Source organism: Nicotiana tabacum, chromosome 12, assembly GCF_000715075.1.
Source record: "Nicotiana tabacum cultivar K326 chromosome 12, ASM71507v2, whole genome shotgun sequence".
In the NCBI taxonomy this organism is placed as follows: Eukaryota; Viridiplantae; Streptophyta; class Magnoliopsida; order Solanales; family Solanaceae; genus Nicotiana; species Nicotiana tabacum.
The window spans coordinates 29,377,164-29,397,869 of record NC_134091.1 but is presented as its reverse complement, the minus strand read 5'-3'; the positions used below and the strand labels follow the sequence as shown (position 1 = coordinate 29,397,869).

At 36.7% G+C, this 20,706-nt stretch overlaps 1 protein-coding gene across 2 annotated transcripts; it reads right to left on the bottom strand.

Moving 5' to 3' along the window:
• Nucleotides 1-5,575: 5,575 nt before the first annotated feature.
• On the bottom strand, nucleotides 5,576-20,301 carry LOC107795805 (vesicular-fusion protein sec18-like). Of its 2 annotated transcripts, none has more exons than XM_075226274.1 (14): nucleotides 20,168-20,301; nucleotides 15,849-15,933; nucleotides 9,780-9,835; nucleotides 8,871-9,023; nucleotides 8,574-8,742; nucleotides 8,198-8,367; nucleotides 8,009-8,114; nucleotides 7,832-7,931; nucleotides 7,234-7,289; nucleotides 7,090-7,143; nucleotides 6,901-6,983; nucleotides 6,598-6,731; nucleotides 6,330-6,502; nucleotides 5,576-5,933 (listed from the first exon to the last, which is right to left on the bottom strand). In XM_075226274.1, exons 2-13 carry the CDS (start codon nucleotides 15,849-15,851, stop codon nucleotides 6,330-6,332), a joined length of 1,257 nt encoding a protein of 418 aa, XP_075082375.1. In that variant the 5' UTR covers nucleotides 15,852-15,933; nucleotides 20,168-20,301; the 3' UTR covers nucleotides 5,576-5,933. The 2 variants fall into 2 exon arrangements, with proteins under 2 accessions (XP_075082375.1, XP_075082374.1); XM_075226273.1 differs by lacking the exons at nucleotides 15,849-15,933; nucleotides 20,168-20,301 and adding exons at nucleotides 12,875-14,041; nucleotides 14,164-15,256.
• Between the last annotated feature and the right edge of the window lie 405 nt (nucleotides 20,302-20,706).

Below are 20,706 nucleotides of genomic sequence, written 5' to 3'. Positions count from 1 at the left end.
AATGCAAATCTCGAATTTTATCCATATACAAGTGCAGAGAAATTCTCAATTGCTATATATAAACCTCGAACCCATTGAAACTTTCTCGAGAGTCACCCACTTTGTTCAAATCCAAATTGCACCACCCAAACGGGCCGAAAGGCATATGCCCCATTATCACAACAACACCCAAAGAAGTAATCCTGCCTTAACACAATCAATCAAATTCATACTTCGTGCGCTCTACATTCTTCAAAATAAAAACTTAATCATTCCATGATTTTTATATTTTCATAAAGTGCAATGTAACCGTATTCAAAAAATTTCCTTACTCGAGTCATCCTCGATCTCAACCTCTGCAATTATTATTAATCCATGAGTATGCCTCAGACCAAAACTAAAATTTAACATATAACCATAAATTGAAATGTCAATAGTAGGCTCCCCCACTTGGCTCAAAGCCATAGATTAAAACACTCGATAACTCACAATATCCATACTCTATTACAGCCATAATACTGCAGTAAATTCAACGAAAATTCTTCTAAAGCTCATACAATGCCAACCATAAAAATACCTCAATCATCCGCTAAGCTCGCATTCATTCACTTGACACTCAATCATAACCCGGTCTCAAGTCCTCTAGACTGGCCCATCATCAGCACACAGAAATCACATCTCACACTTCATCCATAGAATCACAAGCCGTCGACGTACAACTGATACCGAGCGCTCATGTGCGCATACGAATGCGTGGAAGGAATTCAAAGAGTTATGTTTCAAGCTGAATCAATTCTGCACGATGAAGAAAGAAAGATGGAAAATTATCCTAAATTTCATGTAGCCTCTCAAAGATAAGTATGGACGCCATCATACCGATCCGCAGGACTCTACTAGACATTTGCTCATGACTTGTAGAATCTATGAACCTAGAGCTCTGATACTAACTTGTTACGACCCAAAATCCAACTAGTCATGATGGCACCTAACCCAACCCGCTAGGTAAGCGAGTTAATAACTATCCAATTCCAATAATATTTAATAAGACAATTAAGTAAAAGAAATTATCTAAATCTTATACATTTTCCAAGGACTGGTAGTACAAATCATGAGCTTCTAAGAATAGAATTTACAAAGTTGGTATGAAATAAATACATCATCTGTTCGAAATGTACATAAACAGATTTTTTTGAATCTAAGGCTACCATGAATAAGAGGCAGCTACCACCGGGATGCAGGTACATCTTCAAATTCGTCTCTCGTCGATCACAGCAACATCAACATCCAATATCTGCACGCAAGGTGCAGAAGTATAGTATGAATACAACCGACCCCATGTACTCAATAAGTAACAAACCTAACCTTAGGTTGAAAGTAGTGACGAGTTGGAACAAAGGTCCGGTCCAACACCAATAGCCAACAACAGTCCATAATAACGTAAAGCAAGTAATACAAGAAGTAACTCAGAGATAAAATGCTGAGCTTAATCATGATTTTTTGAAAATAGTTCTACCTTTCAAGTGTATCAGTGAAAACCCAAGTCGTTTACCGAAGTTGCCAAAAATATGAGTAAGTTTGAAAATGGTAATTTTTTCCAAAACTCCTTCCAACAATAAATAAGATGTTTCCTTTTCTTTCCAGATAGCCAGTATAAAATGCATCACTATTTCCATATGTCAATATGTGTGGGAAGTCATGAATGACGTGATACCGTACAAGATGAGAAAAATATATCTCTATGCATGTATGTCATGTGTGCATGTCAATGCAATGTATCTCAGAGATGAACTCATGTACTCATACTCTCAGAGTACTCAATCTCACTGTCTCACACTGTCCACTCATCATGCTCAATCACTCGGTACTATATATGGCCAATCCGGCCTAGGGAAGATCCATCCCGGAATATATGCATCATCTGAACATCAGTCACTCAGTACCGAGTAGTGCCAATCCATCTAGTGGGGAAGATCTATCCCCAAGTATAAATGCTTCGGATAAGATCCATGTCCAGGGAAGATTCATCCCTCAATATAAAATCAACCACACTCACTGGGGATGTGTGCAGACTCTGGAGGGGCTCCTTCAACCCAAGCGCTAAAATTCTCACGGACAACTCACGTGCTGCGCGGACAACTCACGTGCTATAGTATCAATATCTTAAAATCAGGCCCTCGGCCTCACTCAGTCATCAACCTCTCCAGTCTCTCTCGGGCTCACAATGACATGAACTAGCCCAATCATGTTTATATGATGTATCAATAAATAACAACAGAGACTGAAATATGATATGCAATGAATGAATATGACTAAGTATGACATTGCAATGTAAGCAAATAGCTCAACATTAATAATGACCTCAGTGAGTCCCCATAGAATAAGCATGTAGCCTAGACATGGTTTCTAACATAAATCGCAGCTCGATAACTCTAGTACGTAGAGATTTCATGATTAAAGATAAGTTCAGGTAACTATACAGTACCACAGAAATAACGGAGTCACAGTACACACAGTACACACCCACACGCTCGTCACCTAGCATATGCGTCACCTCAACACCAAACAAATAACACGTATAGTCAGGGTTCATGCCCTCAACTCCAAGATTAGAAGAGTTACTTACCTCGAACAAGACGAATCCAATGCCGAGCAAGCTAAACAATGCTCCAAAAATTCCATTATGCACGTATCAACTTCCGAACGCTACATATCTCCTCAATTCAAGCCAAACGATCTGTATCTATTCAAACAAAGCGCAAATTAATCACAATTTACTCCAATGCTTATAATTTAACAATTTACAAAAATTTCCAACTACGCTCGAAAAATTGGCAGTAGGGCCCACTTCTCGGAATCCGATGAAACTCATAAAATCCGACAACCCATTCAATTACGAGTTCAACCATACTAATTTCACTCAAATTCTACTCCAAGTCAATGCTCAAATCTCATAAATTCATTTTATGAAATTGTAAAAAATTTTCCCGATTTCTCTTGAAAAATCAATAATCTAACGCCGAAAACGAAGATTAATTCATGGAATATAATCACTAGGGAGTCAAGAACACTTACCCCAAGTTGTGTGGAAAATTTTCTCTCCAAAGTCCCCCAATTCTAGCTCCAAAATCCGAAAATGAAGAAAGAAACCAAAACCCATGATTTTATCTTATGTCGAGTCATTTCGCTTCTGCGGACACAAGATCCGCTTCTGCGACACGAGCTCTGCTTGTGCGGACTCCACTAGCCAGCCAACTCCTCGCACCTGCGGATTTCCATCAGCTTCTGCGCAACCGCAGGTGCAAAGCCAAACGCGCGTCTGCGCTCCTTCTCGCTTTTGCGCCCAAGGCCCTCGCTTATGCGGGGTCGCAGATACGCTCCAATTTCCGCTTCTGCGATCTTCTCAGCCAAGCCTACTTGCACTTCTGCGATCAACTGTCCTCATCTGCGCCCATTCTTCAGCAGATGCGGAAACACCAGAACCAACATACCTCGAACAATGCAACATGAAGCAAAAATGATCTTAACCTCATCCGAAACTAACACGGGCCACCCGGGACCCCGTCCAAATATACCAACAAGTTTCATAACATAACACGGACCTACTCGAGGCCTCAAATCATATCAAACAACACTAAAACTATGAATCATACCCCAATTCAAGTTTAAAGAAACTAAGAAATTTCAACTTCTACATTCGACGTTGAAACCTATTAAATCAAGTCTGATTGACCTCAAATTTTGCACACAAGTCATAAATGACATAACAGACCTATTAAAAACTTCAGAATTGGACTCCGACCTTATCAAAAAGTCAACTGCCCGGTCAAGCTTCCAAACTTAAACTTCATATTTTTGCCATTTCAAGCCTAATTTAACTACGGTCTTTCAAATAATTTTTCGGACACACTCCTAAGTCCAAAATTACCATACGGAGCTATTGGAATTATCAAAACTCTATTTCGGGGTCGTTTACACATAAGTCAACATCCGCTCAACTATTTCAACTTAAGTTTTCATGTTGGAGACTAAGTGTCTCAATTCATTTCAAAACCTCACCGGACCCGAACCAATTACCCCGGCAAGTTATACAATAACTGTAAAGCATAAATTGAACAGTAAATAGGAGAACAGGGATGTAATACTTAAAGCGACCGGCCAGATCGTTATAAATAGTCTAGTGCTCCATTACTATTTGAAAGAGTCCGTATATAAGTGTGTGTATTCATTTTCTATTACCCCTTTTCCTCTCTTTCGTGACCCCCAATGGAAAATTATTTATAACTTTGAAAAAAGTACTTGCCTACGTTTTAAATTTTCACTGTTTTATAGTTTACTATAGGTACTAAGATAAAAATAAACACAATTTAACTTTATTAAGAGACAAAAAACTGCTATTAGACAAATCTAATATGTCATGTGTTTATTGAGTAGCAACGTCAAAGCATGAATTATAAGTTTTTGCCGTTAAAATAATACGGGCTAGCCAGTTTTTGGACTGGTAATTTAAAAATAGCCACCAATTGCAAAGTTATTGAATAATAGCCACTATTTTACTGCAACACGGAAAGTTCCAGTATAATATACTGGAGATTGATGCACATGTGTATGAATATTATGCTGGAACTCCAGCACACGGAAAGTTCCACATAATATACTGAAGATTGGAGTATATGTGTATGAACTTCCAACATATTATACTGGACCAATATATTATGCTGGAACTTCAGTATATTATGCTGGAAGTTCACATGTAAAAAATTCGAACTCCAGTATATTATGGTGGAATATTTTTCAGATTTTGAACAGTATTTTCGTTCAAATTTATCTTTACATGAAAATTGGCTAAATTTTGATTACTTTTGAAATTGTGGCAATTTTTCAATTACCACCGGCTATTTTTGAATTTCACCGGTATTTGCACCCAGGAAAAGAGAGAAATCATTTATTGGACTCGTGGAGATAAAGCCGATCAGATCGAGGCCAAATGTGGAATAATTTCTTGCTATCAACAAAAATGTGTTGGGGAAGGAGAATTCAGAACAATACATGTAAAGGAAGCAAAGCGGATTTGAAACATGGCGTGGTAGGGCTTGCAAAAAATGAGGTATTTGGCAATTGGATATGGGATCGAAAGAGAAATTGAGAGTAGTCTAGATGATCTAGAGTATTACTCAACTCTAATGTGATTTTTATTTTTGCTTTATTCAATTTTTTGCACGCAAGCTATATAGAAATAGCAGTATTTATTCCTGCACGACCTAATTATAAGTAATATTTTACTTCCAATGCCTGGTTTTTTCCCAATTTAACATGCATTATAGAAAGCGAACAAAAGCTGAGTACGTAGCAGCGATAATATTTCAATAATCTCAACTTCAAACATAATGAAGTCGTGGAATATTGAAATCTGAAATCCAAAAGAAATGTAAGCTAAAAACAGGATAAAAGTACTGCATAGCCTCTAACTTTAGTGAATGAATGTGTTTATTTCAGCCCGTAGCACCTCTCCAGTCTGCGGACAGAACAGATTTTAGAGGTCTTACGATAACAAATTATCAATTTTAAATAATAGAAGAATGCTACTGGCTGTCTTTGGTTCTCAGTAACAAGACAAAATCACATTAAAACATTCTAAATTATACATTTCTTCGAATTTTATCATATGGAGTAATATAATTAGGCTGCTCTAATGCCCCAAAACTAGAATATTAGCAACTATTGCAGATTCTGAAATAAAATCATCTTGAAAAAGTAATCCAGGACATGTTGCAGTGTCTTATTCACAGAGGACCAATTTATGTGTACTAAAATTGTTATATTATTCGTGATGTAGGCGTTCATGTCAATAAAACGGGAGAAGTGCCATTCTAATATAGTTATAGATGCTGTCCATTCTAATCAGAGATCTTGGTGCCAGCCAAAGTGCCAAAGGCTCCAAACAACGTATCTTCCAACTACACAAATAACAAAAACAGATAAATTCATCGACTAAAAAGGAGTACACTTTCAAAATAAAGTGCAGATGAACCAAGTGAATTAGAGTTAAAAGTAATATCAAAATCTTGTTAGTTCTTCAATTTTAGTTTGCTATTTGTTTCTTAAACACACAAAATGTATTTCTTAAACCATCAACTTTATCCATCTCAATTGATTCAAGATGGAAAGCTAGCAGTTTGCAGTTGAAAAATCAGCTAGAGATGGGAATATGAACCCCATAGCTCAATTTGCATAGAGCTTTCATTTAATAATCATTTACTTTTAGTTTGATGATCTTTCAGTCATAACCAATCTTTATTCAAACTCCATTTACTGCCCTCTCTATATATGTATATATCCCGAGGATGATTTACCTATTTAAGGTCTCTGCCAAAACCGTTCAGGGCCATTTGAATGTCCACCTTCTTAATTTGAATATCCTCCGCCTTGAAGAGACGTCCTTGAAAACCACGAAACAATGCACTTTCCAATGCCGTCTGTAACAAACCTTCAACATCGACTAAGCTAAGTCCTTCTGTCGCAGAAGCTGCACATCAACCGTTTATTCAGTCTCTAGACTTAAATATCCATAGTTATCAAATCTTAGGACACAAAAATAATGATACATCCTATGGAACTAACCTATGGCTGAAAGGTCTATGTCAGTATCGAAAAAGAATCTTCTCTGCATCCTTTTCGCTTTGACTTGCAGAATCCTCAACCGTGCATCTTCATCTGGTAGACCTAATTGCAAAAGCAGTTCAAATCGCCCTGGTCTACAATCACACCAAGATATGTCAACTAAGATATATTGAATATATAGAGAAACAGAGAGGCCATGAAAATCGGACAAGTTACTTTACTTTCCACTTCAAAACTATTTGGAATAGAATATGAATAGCATATTAATGAAGTTAAGAGAGAGATCATTGGAGAAATGTATACCTCAACAAGCCATCATCAATCAATTCAATCCTACTAGTTGTCCCCACAACCAATAGATTGGTTTGTTCCCTAACGCCATCAACCTAGTCTCGTTAAACCAACATTAGTTAGTCATACACAAATAACTTAGGAAGCAAAGTCATTCATAGAGTTGGCGGAGGTGAAAAGCATAGAGGTATTGAAGCATACCAATGTTGACAGTTGGCTCACTATCCTATCAGTTACCGAGTTCGCACCTCTTTTCTGACGTCAAAAACCAAATTTAAGTTAGACACTGAAATAAGCACCCAAAAGAAAGAAAGAAATCAAGCTAAACGACTAGGAAATGCTTACCGCTGCAAAGGCATCAATTTCTTCAAAAATGATTACATGAACAGGACTTTCTTCACCTAATATGCAATATGTATCATCAAATAACGCAACATATCCACTATATAAACAACATAAGAATTATTATCTTACCTTGAAAGACAGTAAAAGCTAATAATAAGAAAGTTCTACCCCGAGACTACCCGTGGGCTCAAGAAATAAATTTGGTCTTAGGTCTTTATCCAACATTTTATTCGATAACAGATTGGTCACTGAGAAAAATATATTTCAGTTTGATAATTGGCGACCTGTGCAGCCTCTTCATTTTAATTTATACCTATATTCTCTAACATCACTTTAACGATTGCAAATGGAAACGAATCTAGAGATGCTATATAGCTTATATTAACTCTACAACTGCCACTGATTTGCCTAGTGGGAGATACAGATGCACTTTAATAAACAGTAGTCGGATCACACAATTTACATTAGCTAGAAACAGAAACAACCAAAGATGTAAGGAATTAATTTCTTATTATAGAACCCAAATTCTAACTTTTCAAAGCTAGAGAAAAGCAATGAGGAGGAAAAACTAGAACCACAGAGGACATCATATTCTTACCCATTTGCTCAAGATCTCTAATTGATGGAGCAAAAATATCTCTCAGATTCTTTTCACCTGATCCTAGGAAAGTGCTTATGATCTCCGGCCCTCTCACAACCTAGAAAAAAGATAAAAGGAAAGATAAGAATAAAGTCAATAATTAAAAAAAAAAAATGACTACCTTAACATTACAACCTTTAATTTTGCATTGAGAATTTCCGATATGCATCTCGCAACCAGTGTTTTTCCTGTTCCAGGTGGTCCGTAAATGATTAATCCTTTCATAGGTTGGAGCCTTAACCTTCATTCATTAAAACAACCATCAAATACTTGATAGTAAGCTCATCAAGTTTACGGAAAATCTAATTTGATAAAAATGCTTACTCTCTAGATAAATCCCGAGGTAAGGTACGAGGGAGAACTAAGCTCAAAATGATATCTTTGAATTGGTTGTTAGGTCCCCCAAATCCCATGGACGCCATTTCTTCTTCAAGCTCCTCCATAGTGAAATTTCTCCTTAAAATTTCTTTCGTAACTTCTTTTTGACCACAAGCCTAGCAAAAAAGTGAATGACTCCGTATACTTAAATAAAAGCACTTGGAATCCAAATTACGAACCTTCTGAAATTTCTTTCTTAATGTTAAATAGAAAGGAACTTTTAGCTCAAAACTTTATCGTCCAAGCAAAAGCTTTGCCAAATTTTAAGGACTTTGAAACTGAAAATTGGAAAAAAGAAGAAAAATTATAATTTATGAAGTACCTCTCTATGTTTTTTACTTAAGATATGCCACCATTTCCTGCGCTTCGGTACTCTGAATTCGGTAAAACTAGAGATTTTAGTCGGGTCTATTGTGTCTTCTATGTCAGTATCTTCATGTTTAATGAACCTCAAACAGCATTGTACACAATTCCAGTTCCTAATTGTCCGACTGCAAAAAGGTAGGCAACAATTCGAGCAAATTTTTCTCTGTAGAATTAAAATCCTTAAACTATAGTCTTAGTTCATATATAGCAAGTGGAAGATCTGGCTAGTCATGGTTAATGGTTTACGATTTACCTTTCCACCGTGGCTCCCTGCTCGGTTGTTTTCTGACTGCATATCTCCGCAGTTGCCGCCTGACTTCTAAAACGGGCAAGCTTAGCTTCGATAGCCTTCTTCAATTTTATGCACACCTTAAATGCTATGATAAATGGCCGTCCCAAAACGGACCTGAAAGAGGAAGGATCGTTTATTGGGTTTAGATCATTCAAAGTTGGGGTTTGTTAAGAGACTCCTCTTCTAAAACATATGCACTGCACTAACTAAATTCACAAGATTAACCTTTTAATTTCTCCATTCACTCAGAATCACGGAAGCATAAAAGTATTTAAAAAGTAAATTTGTTCCTTCCCTGTACGATGACACCTAATTAGTCAGAGAGAGCAATTTTAACTTCTTATCTTCCAAACTGACTGCTCGTTCTCTCGACATGTTTTAGCGTTGCTTTAGTTCAGTGTAACAAGATTTACTTTTCTGGCTGGTACAGGTTTGTTTTCAATAGTCCTATTTGGTGCATCTCGTTTTGGTTCTCATATTTTGCAACAGTCAAGGGACCAAGATGCCTAAGCAAGCATAAGAATATATGTGCCTTTAATTTCTTTCAGATTAAAATAAGGATTCAATATTCGTTCTGAACTATGAGGACTTCAAGTCATCTTTAGGCTTTGACTCCACAAGGAAGTAATCTTTAGGCTTTGACTCCACAAGGAAGTAATGTAACACTAGCTTACCAAAACACTGTAGCGCTGAGGGCAAAATCTTGATATTGCAGTATACTAGACAATGCAAACCTTAAAATCTTAGATTAACACTATTAGTTTAAATACAAATCGTGGAGCAATATAGTTTGAATCAATGTTGTTTTTGCCTTCGGCGTAGGGACGCAGCGGGGTACGGCCGTACGGGGATAAATCTCAAAAAACTTACAACTTTAGGAACCAAGATTCAGTTTCCTTCGTATCATACGCAACAGTCACAGTAGCCTGCACAAACAGCATACAAATTTATAAAGGGAAAAAAAGGAATGAAAAGGAAAAATCAAGTTTCAGTGAAAATAAGAGATCTTCTACAATATATAGCTACACTATAGGACTAAAAAAGACCACAAATAAGAAGATGAATCAAAACCTAAACTGAAAAGAAACAGAAGCTTAGGGTTAGCGAGTAAAAGGAACATTGCTAATTCTGAGGTAGAATCGCACAGTGCTATATTACATCGATGTTCGAAATTCTAGGTAATTGGCTTTTAGAAGTATTTCATAATCACTGCACACAACTATCTATTGAGTATTAGTCATTAAATCCCCATTGGACACTTCATCGATCAAATATTCAAATTCTAAGTGAAAGAACTTTGTTACATTTGAAACTTCCAAAACACATTCTATGTTGCCAGTGATGAATCTGAGCCGATACACAGCCGTGGGGAAGTGTTTGATAGAGGCAAAGGAGATTTAAACTTGGCCAACTAATTTTGATTAATTCTACTTGATGAAGTCTGGTGCACGTGGAATGTTCTAGATAATCAGGAGCATGCACACAAACAGCTCTACAGGATCACATGTGTATTTAATTATACTAGTCTATATTTTGCTATACGACTCTTTTTCAGTTTTAGTTTGTTACAGCTAGGCCAATAGGAGTTTGACACGTAGCATTAGCACTAGACATTAGGAGTTTGACACGGAGCATTAGCACTAGACATTTTTATTTCTCAGTTGAGTTGTATATATATACACGATACATAGTAGCACAAAAAAGGAAATCAATGAAATCATTTCTTCTCGTTCAAGTTTTCTAGAATCTTCTCTTCAATGGTTTCTTTTCAATTCCATCATGGTATCAGAGAAGCGATGGAGATCGAGATTACGTGAATCAATTCTCTTCTAATCCATTTCTGATTCCTATTGATTCTACGAGTCCGTTGTTCTTCTCTTCAATAATCCTTGTTCGATTTTTTTTATTGAATTCTCTTTCGTTCAATTTTCACTGAAAATGGGCAGCACAACAGAAACGATTTCTTCCCCATCAAACATGACTTCTCCGGCTAGTGCTATGGATTATTCTGATCCATATTTTCTGAGTTCGACCGATCACCCTGGTTTGACTATTGTATCTCAAGTTTTTGATGGTTCCCGCTATGGAGCTTGGAGGAGAAGTGTGCTGATAGCTTTATCTGTGAGGAACAAATTAGGTTTCATAAACGGTAGTATCAAAACACCAGATGAGAAATCAGCTCAGTTTGAGAACTGGAATCGGTGCAACGATATTGTAATCTAATGGCTTCTTAACTCCTTAAGCAAAGATATAGGTGACAGTGTTTTGTACTCCTCTACAGCAAAGGAACTTTGGGAAGAACTAGAGACAAGGTATGGACAGTCAAACGGAACTCAATTTTTTCAAATGCAAAAGGAACTTAGTAGTATTACGCAAGGAACTGATGATATAGCCATTTATTTTACTAGAATTAAACGAATTTGGGACGAATTGAAGTTTCTTCACATTTTCGAAATTTGTGGATGTGAGTGTAAATGTGGAGCTAAGACAAAGAATTTGAAGGCGACGGAAAATCAGAAGCTAATTCAGTTGTTGATAGGATTAAATGAGGCTTATACATTTATTAGAGGAAACATTCTTATGATGAAGCCTTTGCCTACTCCAAATGAGGCTTACTCTATTCTGTTGCATGAAGAAAAGCAACGTGAAGTTCATGCTTCTATACATTTTTCAGGACAAACCTCTTCATTCAATGCAGCAGGTACGAAGTTTCAAAATGCAAAGTGGAAAAACAGAGGTAATGTCCAGAAAGGCAATTTTGAGAATCGTAAAGGTGGAATATTTTGCAATTATTGTAAGAAATCGGCACATTTGATTGAAACGTGTTTTAAGTTGCACGGATTTCCTCCCTCTTTCAAGTTCACTAAGCAGAAGAGGACTTATGGAAATGCATTAGGGAGCGCAAATGCATCATTTGGAATTGAAGAAGGAGGTTCTTCTGAGACTAACCTGAATGTGAATCCCATGAGTATGGTGCAAGGCTTCTCAAAGGAGTAGCGTGATAAACTAATTCATTTACTTCAAAATCTTCATGCAGGTCAAGGAGTTTCTTCGGATTTTGAGGCTAATGTGACTGCTAACATGGCTGGTATGATAGCTGCCTTGTATGCCTTTTCTTCTCACCTCAATAAACTCCATAATAATCCCTGGATACTTGATACAGGGGCCACACAACATATGACTTATGATATTTCACTTCTTCATGACACCAAAGAATTGTCCAGACCTGTATATGTTAATCTACCAAATGGATACAAAGTTAAAGCTATTGGCATTGGAAAATTGCTTATTCCTCCTAATCTGATTTTAATAAATGTTCTATATGTACCAAGTTTTAAACACAGCTTGATCTCTGTACAACAATTGTGCACTCAACTTGACTGTTTACTGATTTTTAGCAAATTTGGTTGTTACATACATGCCCCTTCTCTGAAGAAGCTACAGGTGTTTGGTGAGACCACTGATGGACTCTATGTGTTGGACAATGCAGCTCCCAGTTCTAGTTCCAGTCTTTCTAATGTCAGTGTCACTTCCACTATTTCTGCTGAACCTAGTCTCCCATGTAGTTCCTTACAATCTCTACTTTCAGATGTTTTCAATGTAAGTCCTTTTGATTAGCGGCTTTCTAGCGACGTGGTGACTGAAGCTAATTCCATGAATAAAATTGTTTGTTCTATGAATTGTAGTACTTTGAGTAAATTGTGGCATCAACGTTTGGGTCATTTACCATACCCTGCTATGGGTAACATTACTGGAATACCTCACAAATTGAATTCTGAACAAAATGAAGTCTGTGTAATTTTCCCAAAAGCCAGACAAACAAAACTCCTTTTTCCATCTAGCTCTATAATTTCTAAACAAAAATTTGACCTCATTCACATAGACACTTGGGGTCCATATTCTACGCCCACTTATAATGGTCATCGTTACTTCTTGACAATTGTTGATGATTTTACAAGATGTACCTGGACATTTTTGTTATCCACTAAGTCAAATACTTTTCTTGTCCTCAAAGCATTCTTTGCCATGGTAGAGCGACAATTCAATGTCAAAATCAAGAAAGTCCGATCTGATAATGCATGTGAGCTTGGGTCAGGGACTACACATTATTAGTTTTTCTCCTCTCTTGGTGTTCTTCATCAAACCTCTTGTGCGGCGACACCACAACAAAATGGTGTGGTTGAACGCAAGCATAAACACCTACTTGAAATATGCCGGGCATTATTATTTCAGTCCAATTTACCTACCAAATTTTGGGGCGACTGTCTGTTAACAACTACATTCCTTATCAACCGATTTCCTTCAAGAATTTTGGGTAATGTTTCTCCTTACCAAATATTATTTGATAAACCACCAGATTACTCCTTCCTAAAATCGTTTGGTTGCTTGTGTTTTGCTTCTACACTCTCTCATGGGAGAAATAAATTAGATCCTAGAGCCACACCTTGTGTATTCCTTGGTTATCCCTTTGGAAAGAAAGGCTACAAAGTCATGAGCTTACAATCGAAGCAATTCTTTGTTTCCAGAAATATTAAGTTTCATGAACACATATTCCCTTTTCATTCTCCTCTTCCTATTTCATCAGTTATTTCTTCTGTTTACACTCGTCCTAATGTTTCTCCTTTCCCGCATCCAGTTCCTACCTCGTCTCCTTTGAATTCCTCTTCTATTTTTGTTTCACCTACTCCTATTTCTTCTGAATATATTGTATCATCCCCTCCTACATCTCCCACCTCTCCTACATCTACTGCATCACCTCTCACCTCATCCTCGTCTATTTCTATACCTTCTTCACCTGCTACTTCTCCTGCTCATGTTGCCGCGAGTCCAACACTACGAAGGTCCATCAGAGTAAGGCATACACCTAAGTACTTAAGTGAATATATGTGCAACACAGCTTCTCCATCTCCATCCCCTGTTGTTTCTTGTTTAAATTCCTTTTCTTTTACTGCTTTATCCACCCCAAATCAGAATATCCTCAGCACCCTTACCCATATCCAAGAACCTTCCACGTACCATCAGGCAGCTCTCCATCCAGGTTGGCAGGATGCACTGGCCAAAGAGTTCGAAGCTCTAGAGACTAATAGAACTTGGGATTTGGTTGAGCTCCCTCCTGGAAAGAAGCCTTTGCCCTACAAATGGATTTACAAGGTTAAGACTAAGTCTGATGGTTCTGTTGAGCGTCTAAAAACTCGATTGGTAATTCAGGGTGACATTCAGAGAGAGGGTATTGACTACACAAAGACGTTCTCACCTGTAGTTAAGATGGCTGCTATCCGGTGCATTCTCAGTGTCACTATTAAGCGCGATTGGCCTCTATTTCAGTTGGATGTCAATAACGCTTTTCTTCACGGTGATTTCGATGAAGATGTGTTCATGAGGCCACCTCCTGGACTGTCTGTTCCTTCTCCTCGTCATGTTTGTGACTCCGCAAGTCCTTATATGGCCTTAAGCAGGCTTCACGCCAATAGTACGCTTGCCTCTCTACTGCCCTTGTGTCTCGGGGTTTTATTGTGTCGCTAAATGATCACTCTCTGTTTTACAAGCACCGGGGATCTTTTTCTACGCTTATCGCTGTTTATGTAGACGATATTCTCCTCACAGGGAACAATCCCACTGAGATACTTGACCTTAAGCAGTTTTTGGATTCTGAATTTCGTATCAAGGATCTGGGATTTGCTCACTATTTTCTTGGGATGGAATTACTTCGCGAGCCCGATGGCCTCATTGTCTCCCAGCAAAAATTTGCTATTGAGTTATTGTCGGAGTTTAACTGTCTTCATTCCAGACCAGTCTCTGCTCCTCTGGACTCATCCCTCAAACTTACCTCTGCTACTGGTGTTCCTCTTTCTGATGCGTCGACATATCGGCGTTTGGTGGGCAAGCTTAACTTTCTAACCCATTCTCGCCCAGATTTGTCTTTTGCTGTGCAAGCTTTGAGTCAATTTATGCAATCTCCTACCCATGATCATTTTCAGGCTGCGCTTCACACACTTCTCTATGTTCAGGCCGATCCGGGTTTAGGCATTTTTATGTCTAAAGATCCTTCTTTTCAGCTGGTTGCCTATTGCGATTCTGATTGGGCATCTTGTGTCGGTACTCGGGCGTTCCGTTAGTGGGTTCTTTATTAGCCTCGGTTGTTGCCCAATTTCTTGGAAATCCAAAAGGCAGACAGTTGTATCTTTGTCATCGGCAGAGGCTGAATACCGTTCTATTCGGAGCCTTGTTGCGGAGCTCTTGCCGGCCCTCTTCACCGCTCTATTCTCTGCAAGTTGGGAGTTCGTGCCCCACCCTCCAACTTGAGGGGGGGTGTTGCCAGTGATGAATCTGAACCGATACACAGCCGTGGGGAAATGTTTGATAGAGGCAAATGAGATTTAAACTTGGCCAACTAATTTTGATTAATTCTACTTGATGAAGTCTGGTGCACGTGGAAGGTTCTAGATAAGCAGGAGCATGTACACAAACAGCTGTACAGGATCACATGTGTATTTAATTATACTAGTCTATATTTTTTGCTATACGACTCTTTTCAGTTTTAGTTTGTTACAGCTAGGCCTAGACATTTTTATTTCTCAGTTGAGTTGTGTATATATATATATATATATATATATATATATACACACACACGCACACACCCCACATCGAGGGAATCAATGAAATCATTTATTCTCGTTCAAGTTTTCTAGAATCTTCTCTTCAATGGTTTCTTTTCAGTTCCATCATTCTAAGGAAAATGACTTCTAATACGTGTATACCAAAGAAGCTATCATTCGAAAATGTCCTGAGTTCTAGCTGAAAATGCTTAATTAGATACAGTCAATGAAAATCAAAAGGTGACCTCTCAATCTCAAGCAATGGTATCAAGTATCAACCTCTACGATCAAAGCAACCTAAGAAAGAAGGTATTGTATTCAATCGAATGCATAAAACACGTACCATCTTTGCTTCTAGTGTTCAGGATGCAGCAATGAGTGTCACAATAAATTGATGGATATGATGCAAGTAGGAAGAAGAATTTCACCTGCATTTTGTTTCCATGAAGGAAAAGTTCGTTAAAGCTAGACTATGCCCATTAATGATGTGTCTCCATTAAATATGAAGGATTCAGATCCCCTTCAATTCATATATAGTTGTGATTTAAGTCTAACTATGACAGGTACCTTCTCCAATAAGTAAATAGGACACATAGCAAACGACAATGGACAATGGGAATATAAAAGGCCAAGATCGTGATTTTTCTGGCAGGAGTGGATGAGGCTACAAAGATAAGAATACTGGAAGAAATTGGATTCTCTGTTGGAACTCTTCCCATAAGATATCAAGGATTACCTTTGTCACCAAGAAGTGGAGCAAGCAGGAATGTCATCAGTTGATTGTCAAGATCACAGCAAAGATTCATACAGTATCAGTTGGGCACTTATCTTATGCAGGAAATCTACAGGTTATAAACTCAGTGTTATACTTTGTACATAACTATTCGGATTCAGTGTTTACATTGCCACAAAGTATATTGAAAGAAGTGGATGGAAAGTGTAGAAACTATTTGTGGGGGGCTTCAGATGGAAAAAGAAAGATGGCACATGTAGCTTAAGACAAAATTTGTCTACCAAAGAAGAAGGGGGATTAAGTGTGAGGAATTGTAAACTCTGGAACAATGGCATGTATGTGGGAAAACTGAAATGGAAAAAGGATGTGCTTTGGGTCAAATGGGTTCATGGGATATATATGAAGGCTAATGGGGACTTTTGCACGCATATACCAATTGCAGACAGTAGTTGGTAGTGGAAAAGGCTGCATAAGATCAAACAAAAAATGGATAAACTGGTACAGCAATGGTAAATACACTCTGACCTCAACAGACAAATATTCTGTGTCCGCCAGCTATTTCGGGGCTCCAGGGAACAGGCATGTCATGGATGGAGCAAACCTGATGCGGAATTCAATTCTGATGCCAAAACATAGATTCTGGATATGGCTAGCAGTGCAAGGGAAACTGCTGACTAAAGAAAGACTATGCAAAATGGGGATTGCAAGTGACAACACCACCGGTTGTTTATGTGAAGAAGATGCAGATGAAACTACCCAACACTTATTTGGTGAATGCCCTTGCTCTAAACTTGTATGGGGAGAAATCAGCAGCTGGAGTGGCCTAAAGATCAGCCATAATGACATTCTGCGCAACATACTATAGAGAAAGAAGAAGCATTGGAAGAGATTCAAGAAGGAGACTATGGTAGAAGTTTATGGAGCATTTGGATATCATATTTGGATAGCCGGAACTGGAACATTTTCAGAAATATAGTGTAAAGAAAGATGTTTTAGTACAAGAGATTAACTAGAATTTAGGGAAAGAGTGGATACACTTGTTACTTATCGTTTCATAATGTATCGTATTGTATTATATTATATTGTATTGTTTTGATGAACACAACATTTGGATATATTGTATGGGGAGCAATGTTGCTCGGATTCTCTGACAATGTTGCCGGATACGTGTCGGATTCTCCAAAAGTAGTGCATCTTTGGAGGATCCGATACGGGTACGACAACATTTTAGAAAGTCCGCGCAATATAGATGAGGAGAAATCCGCAGCTGGAGTGGCCTAAAGATCAGCCATAATGACATTCTGTACAACATACTACAAATAAAGAAGAAGCATTGGAAGAGATTCAAGAAGGAGACTATGGTAGCAGTTCATGGAGCATTTGTATATCATATTTGGATAGCCGGGAATTGGAGCATTTTTAGAAATATAGTGTACAGAAAGATGTTATAGTACAAGAGATTAAACTTTATCATAACAACTTGTTCGGATGATTGTTACACATCGTTTCATAATGTATCGTATTGTACTGTATTATATTGTACTGTATCGTTTGATAAATACAATATTTGAATAGATTGTATCGTTTGCCATCGTTTCATGATATCTACCAGCAATATGAAGAATAAACTTACAATATTATAAAAAACAAGTAGGTACATGATAGAATTATAATATAAAATGGTAAGGAAAAGAGTAAAATAAAATTATTTAATAACAAGGAAGTGCAATATGATAGGAAAAAAATAAGATAACGACACGATCATACCAAATCGGCCGATATAAAGTGACATATTTCGGCGTCACATGACGACGGATTTAACAATACGATACAATAAAATTTAAGTAACAATCAAAACAAACATTGTATTTAAAGTAACAATACGATAGAATACAATAGGTAACAACCATCCAAACAAGCTGTTAGGGGTTCGAAAAGATGATGCATTGGGTTCTTCAAGCAAATATGTAATTAGTTACTGGTTTTCTGTGAGGCCTATATCCATGATCATCTGAGATGGGAGGCATGATATGAGTAAGGGCGGACCCACATATTGCTAAGGGGTTCAACTGAACCCGCTTCGTCGAAAAATATTATTGTGTATTGTGAGTATCTAATTTTTGACAAAAATTAGGTGCTCACACGTATCAATATAAATTACAACTAAAGCAAGGTAACTTTATACAAAATATTATATTTGAACTCACGTGAGAATTGCTTTGCTCCTGCAAAAGTGGTCAGGCGGGTTCATAGTTTTGGTGAGGTCGTGTGTTCAATTCCCAGTCAGTGCTTTTATACTTCTTTTTTGTATAGATAGCAACAAGAATGTGCAAAGCATCAAATTAAATTAACCATACTTGGCTTGTTGATTTATTACTCCAATGGCTAATATTTTCTCGTTTTCTCTATTTTACTTTAAATTTTGTTTCTTTACTTAAAAGTCAAATAAAATTTATACTGAAGTTTACTTTACTTCAAAAGGTAATTTTAGCTCTCTCCTTCATAAAATTTGCTAAGCCTTGCAAGTATATTTGTTGAAATTATATATTATTTGTTAATTTAATTTAATTTAATTTAATTTATGTTGAAACTTTTTCATTATTTTTTAATTAAATATTAATTACACTACTGTATAAGCTCTCTTATTTATTTATAATTTTGGTATTGATTTAGTTTAGTTTGTAACTCTTTTCTTATTGCCTTCTTTTATAACTAATAATTTGTTACTTATATTTTATAATCTCAAATTTCTTAGAGTTAATAATTTTTGATTGGTCAAATATTATTTTTTGGTTAAAGTATAACAAAATTTTAAATTAGCTAAATTTAAATTTGTTAAATTAAAATAAGCAAAAGTTTGTTAGAACTATAAAATATCGACTTTAAGATGATTTCATTTTAACATTACGCTATGAACAAACACGACAAAAAATTGCTTCATGTTACTGCTTATATTAGTTATAGTTGTTTTCGACTGAACCCGCTTGCATAAAATTCTGGATCCGCCACTGGATATGAGGCGCTCTTTGCATGTAATAAATTGATTTTTCTGAATGGTAATATTTACATGTCTTACCAAAAAAAACAAGTTGCCCCTTTTCTTATAAAGAAAGCATATGGAATGCAACCAAAAGAGCATACTAACATAACACCGGCCGTTAAATGCAGAATTGGGTACAGAACAGTATTTCCATAATCACAACTTCTGATATTTTTATCAACCTAGACATTCTATAATCCCCTTAGGTCATCATATTCTTTTATTCCTTTTTCTTTTAGAATAAAAAGACATCCTAAATCACTTAGGATGATAGAAATTTTAAGAAGAAAACAATACTAACTATATAAATTCAAGCAATTTCTAGATTGGAAACAAATTAAAGCTTCCACACCACATTCCACAATGAAGCCCCTTCTAAAAAAAGATAAATAAATCACTAGAATAATTCCATACGCAAAAGAATGCTAACACTACTATTAAGTTATTAAATAATAATCTAAATCTTGAGATGGAAATACCTAATCACCTAGAAATAAACAACTAGCAAATAAGTAAGCACAACACACAATTAACACCGAGATATAGTGTTAAAATGTCGTTAGTGATCATATGATCAACTAACAATTAACACACAATTGACAAGAGTGAGTTGCTCTAGTGCTGAACACCCTCCACTTCCAACCAAGAGATTATGAGTTCGAGTCACCCCAAGAGCAAGGTGAGGAGTTTTTGGAGGGGAGGGAGCCGAGGGTCTATCGGAAATAGCCTAGGGTAAGATTATATTGTGTTGTTGTTGTTGTTGTTCGTGACTGGTTTAAAAAAAAGGGGGAGGGGGTGGAACTGGAGAAACTATGGTTAGTTTATTTTTTTTTTGAAAGAACAAAATTAGCATGAGAATTATAAGGGGAAAACAAGGATGAAGACGCACCTGGACAACGAAGTACAAAGGTTTCCCTGTTTGCTGCTAACCAGAAACTAATCACTTTCTCTACGGATTTAGGGTGCCTTAAATACTGGAGATATACCAGTTTGTGGATCCTACTGTGATTGGATTCTAATTGACAGAATTTGCATTAAAAGCAAATTAAACAACGTCATGTCAAAAAAATATTTCACTGCAATATTTAGTCATAAGAATGGTACAATTCCGAAAAAAGTGGAAAAAAAATTATATTTGAAAATTAGAATTTTGTTGGATATAAATATAATTTTGGGTTGTTCTGAGTGAAAATTTTAAAAAATAGCTTTTGAAAATTTTCAAATTTTTGAAAAATTTCAAAATTCATCTTTATTAATTTTATGTTGAAACACTGATTTGGAAAAGAAAGTGGAAAATATTTCTGGCCAAACAGACTCTTAAATATTATACTCATTAATTTTTATCTAAATCTGTTACTTAACAACCCTCTAAAATCGGTCAATCTATCTACATGTATTTATCTATCTATATTTATATTTTTATTATCC

Coding starts and splice junctions, on each gene's coding strand:
- LOC107795805 (XM_075226273.1), bottom strand. CDS start 12,937: ATGGCAAAGAATGCTTTGAGGACAAGAAAAGTATTTGACTTAGTGGAT. Junction 9,836..12,874: donor TGGATAACAAAAATGTCCAG/GTACATCTTGTA, acceptor CTGTTTGTGCAG/GCTACTGTGACTGTTGCGTA. Junction 8,368..8,573: donor TAAGTAAAAAACATAGAGAG/GTACTTCATAAA, acceptor CTTTTTTGCTAG/GCTTGTGGTCAAAAAGAAGT.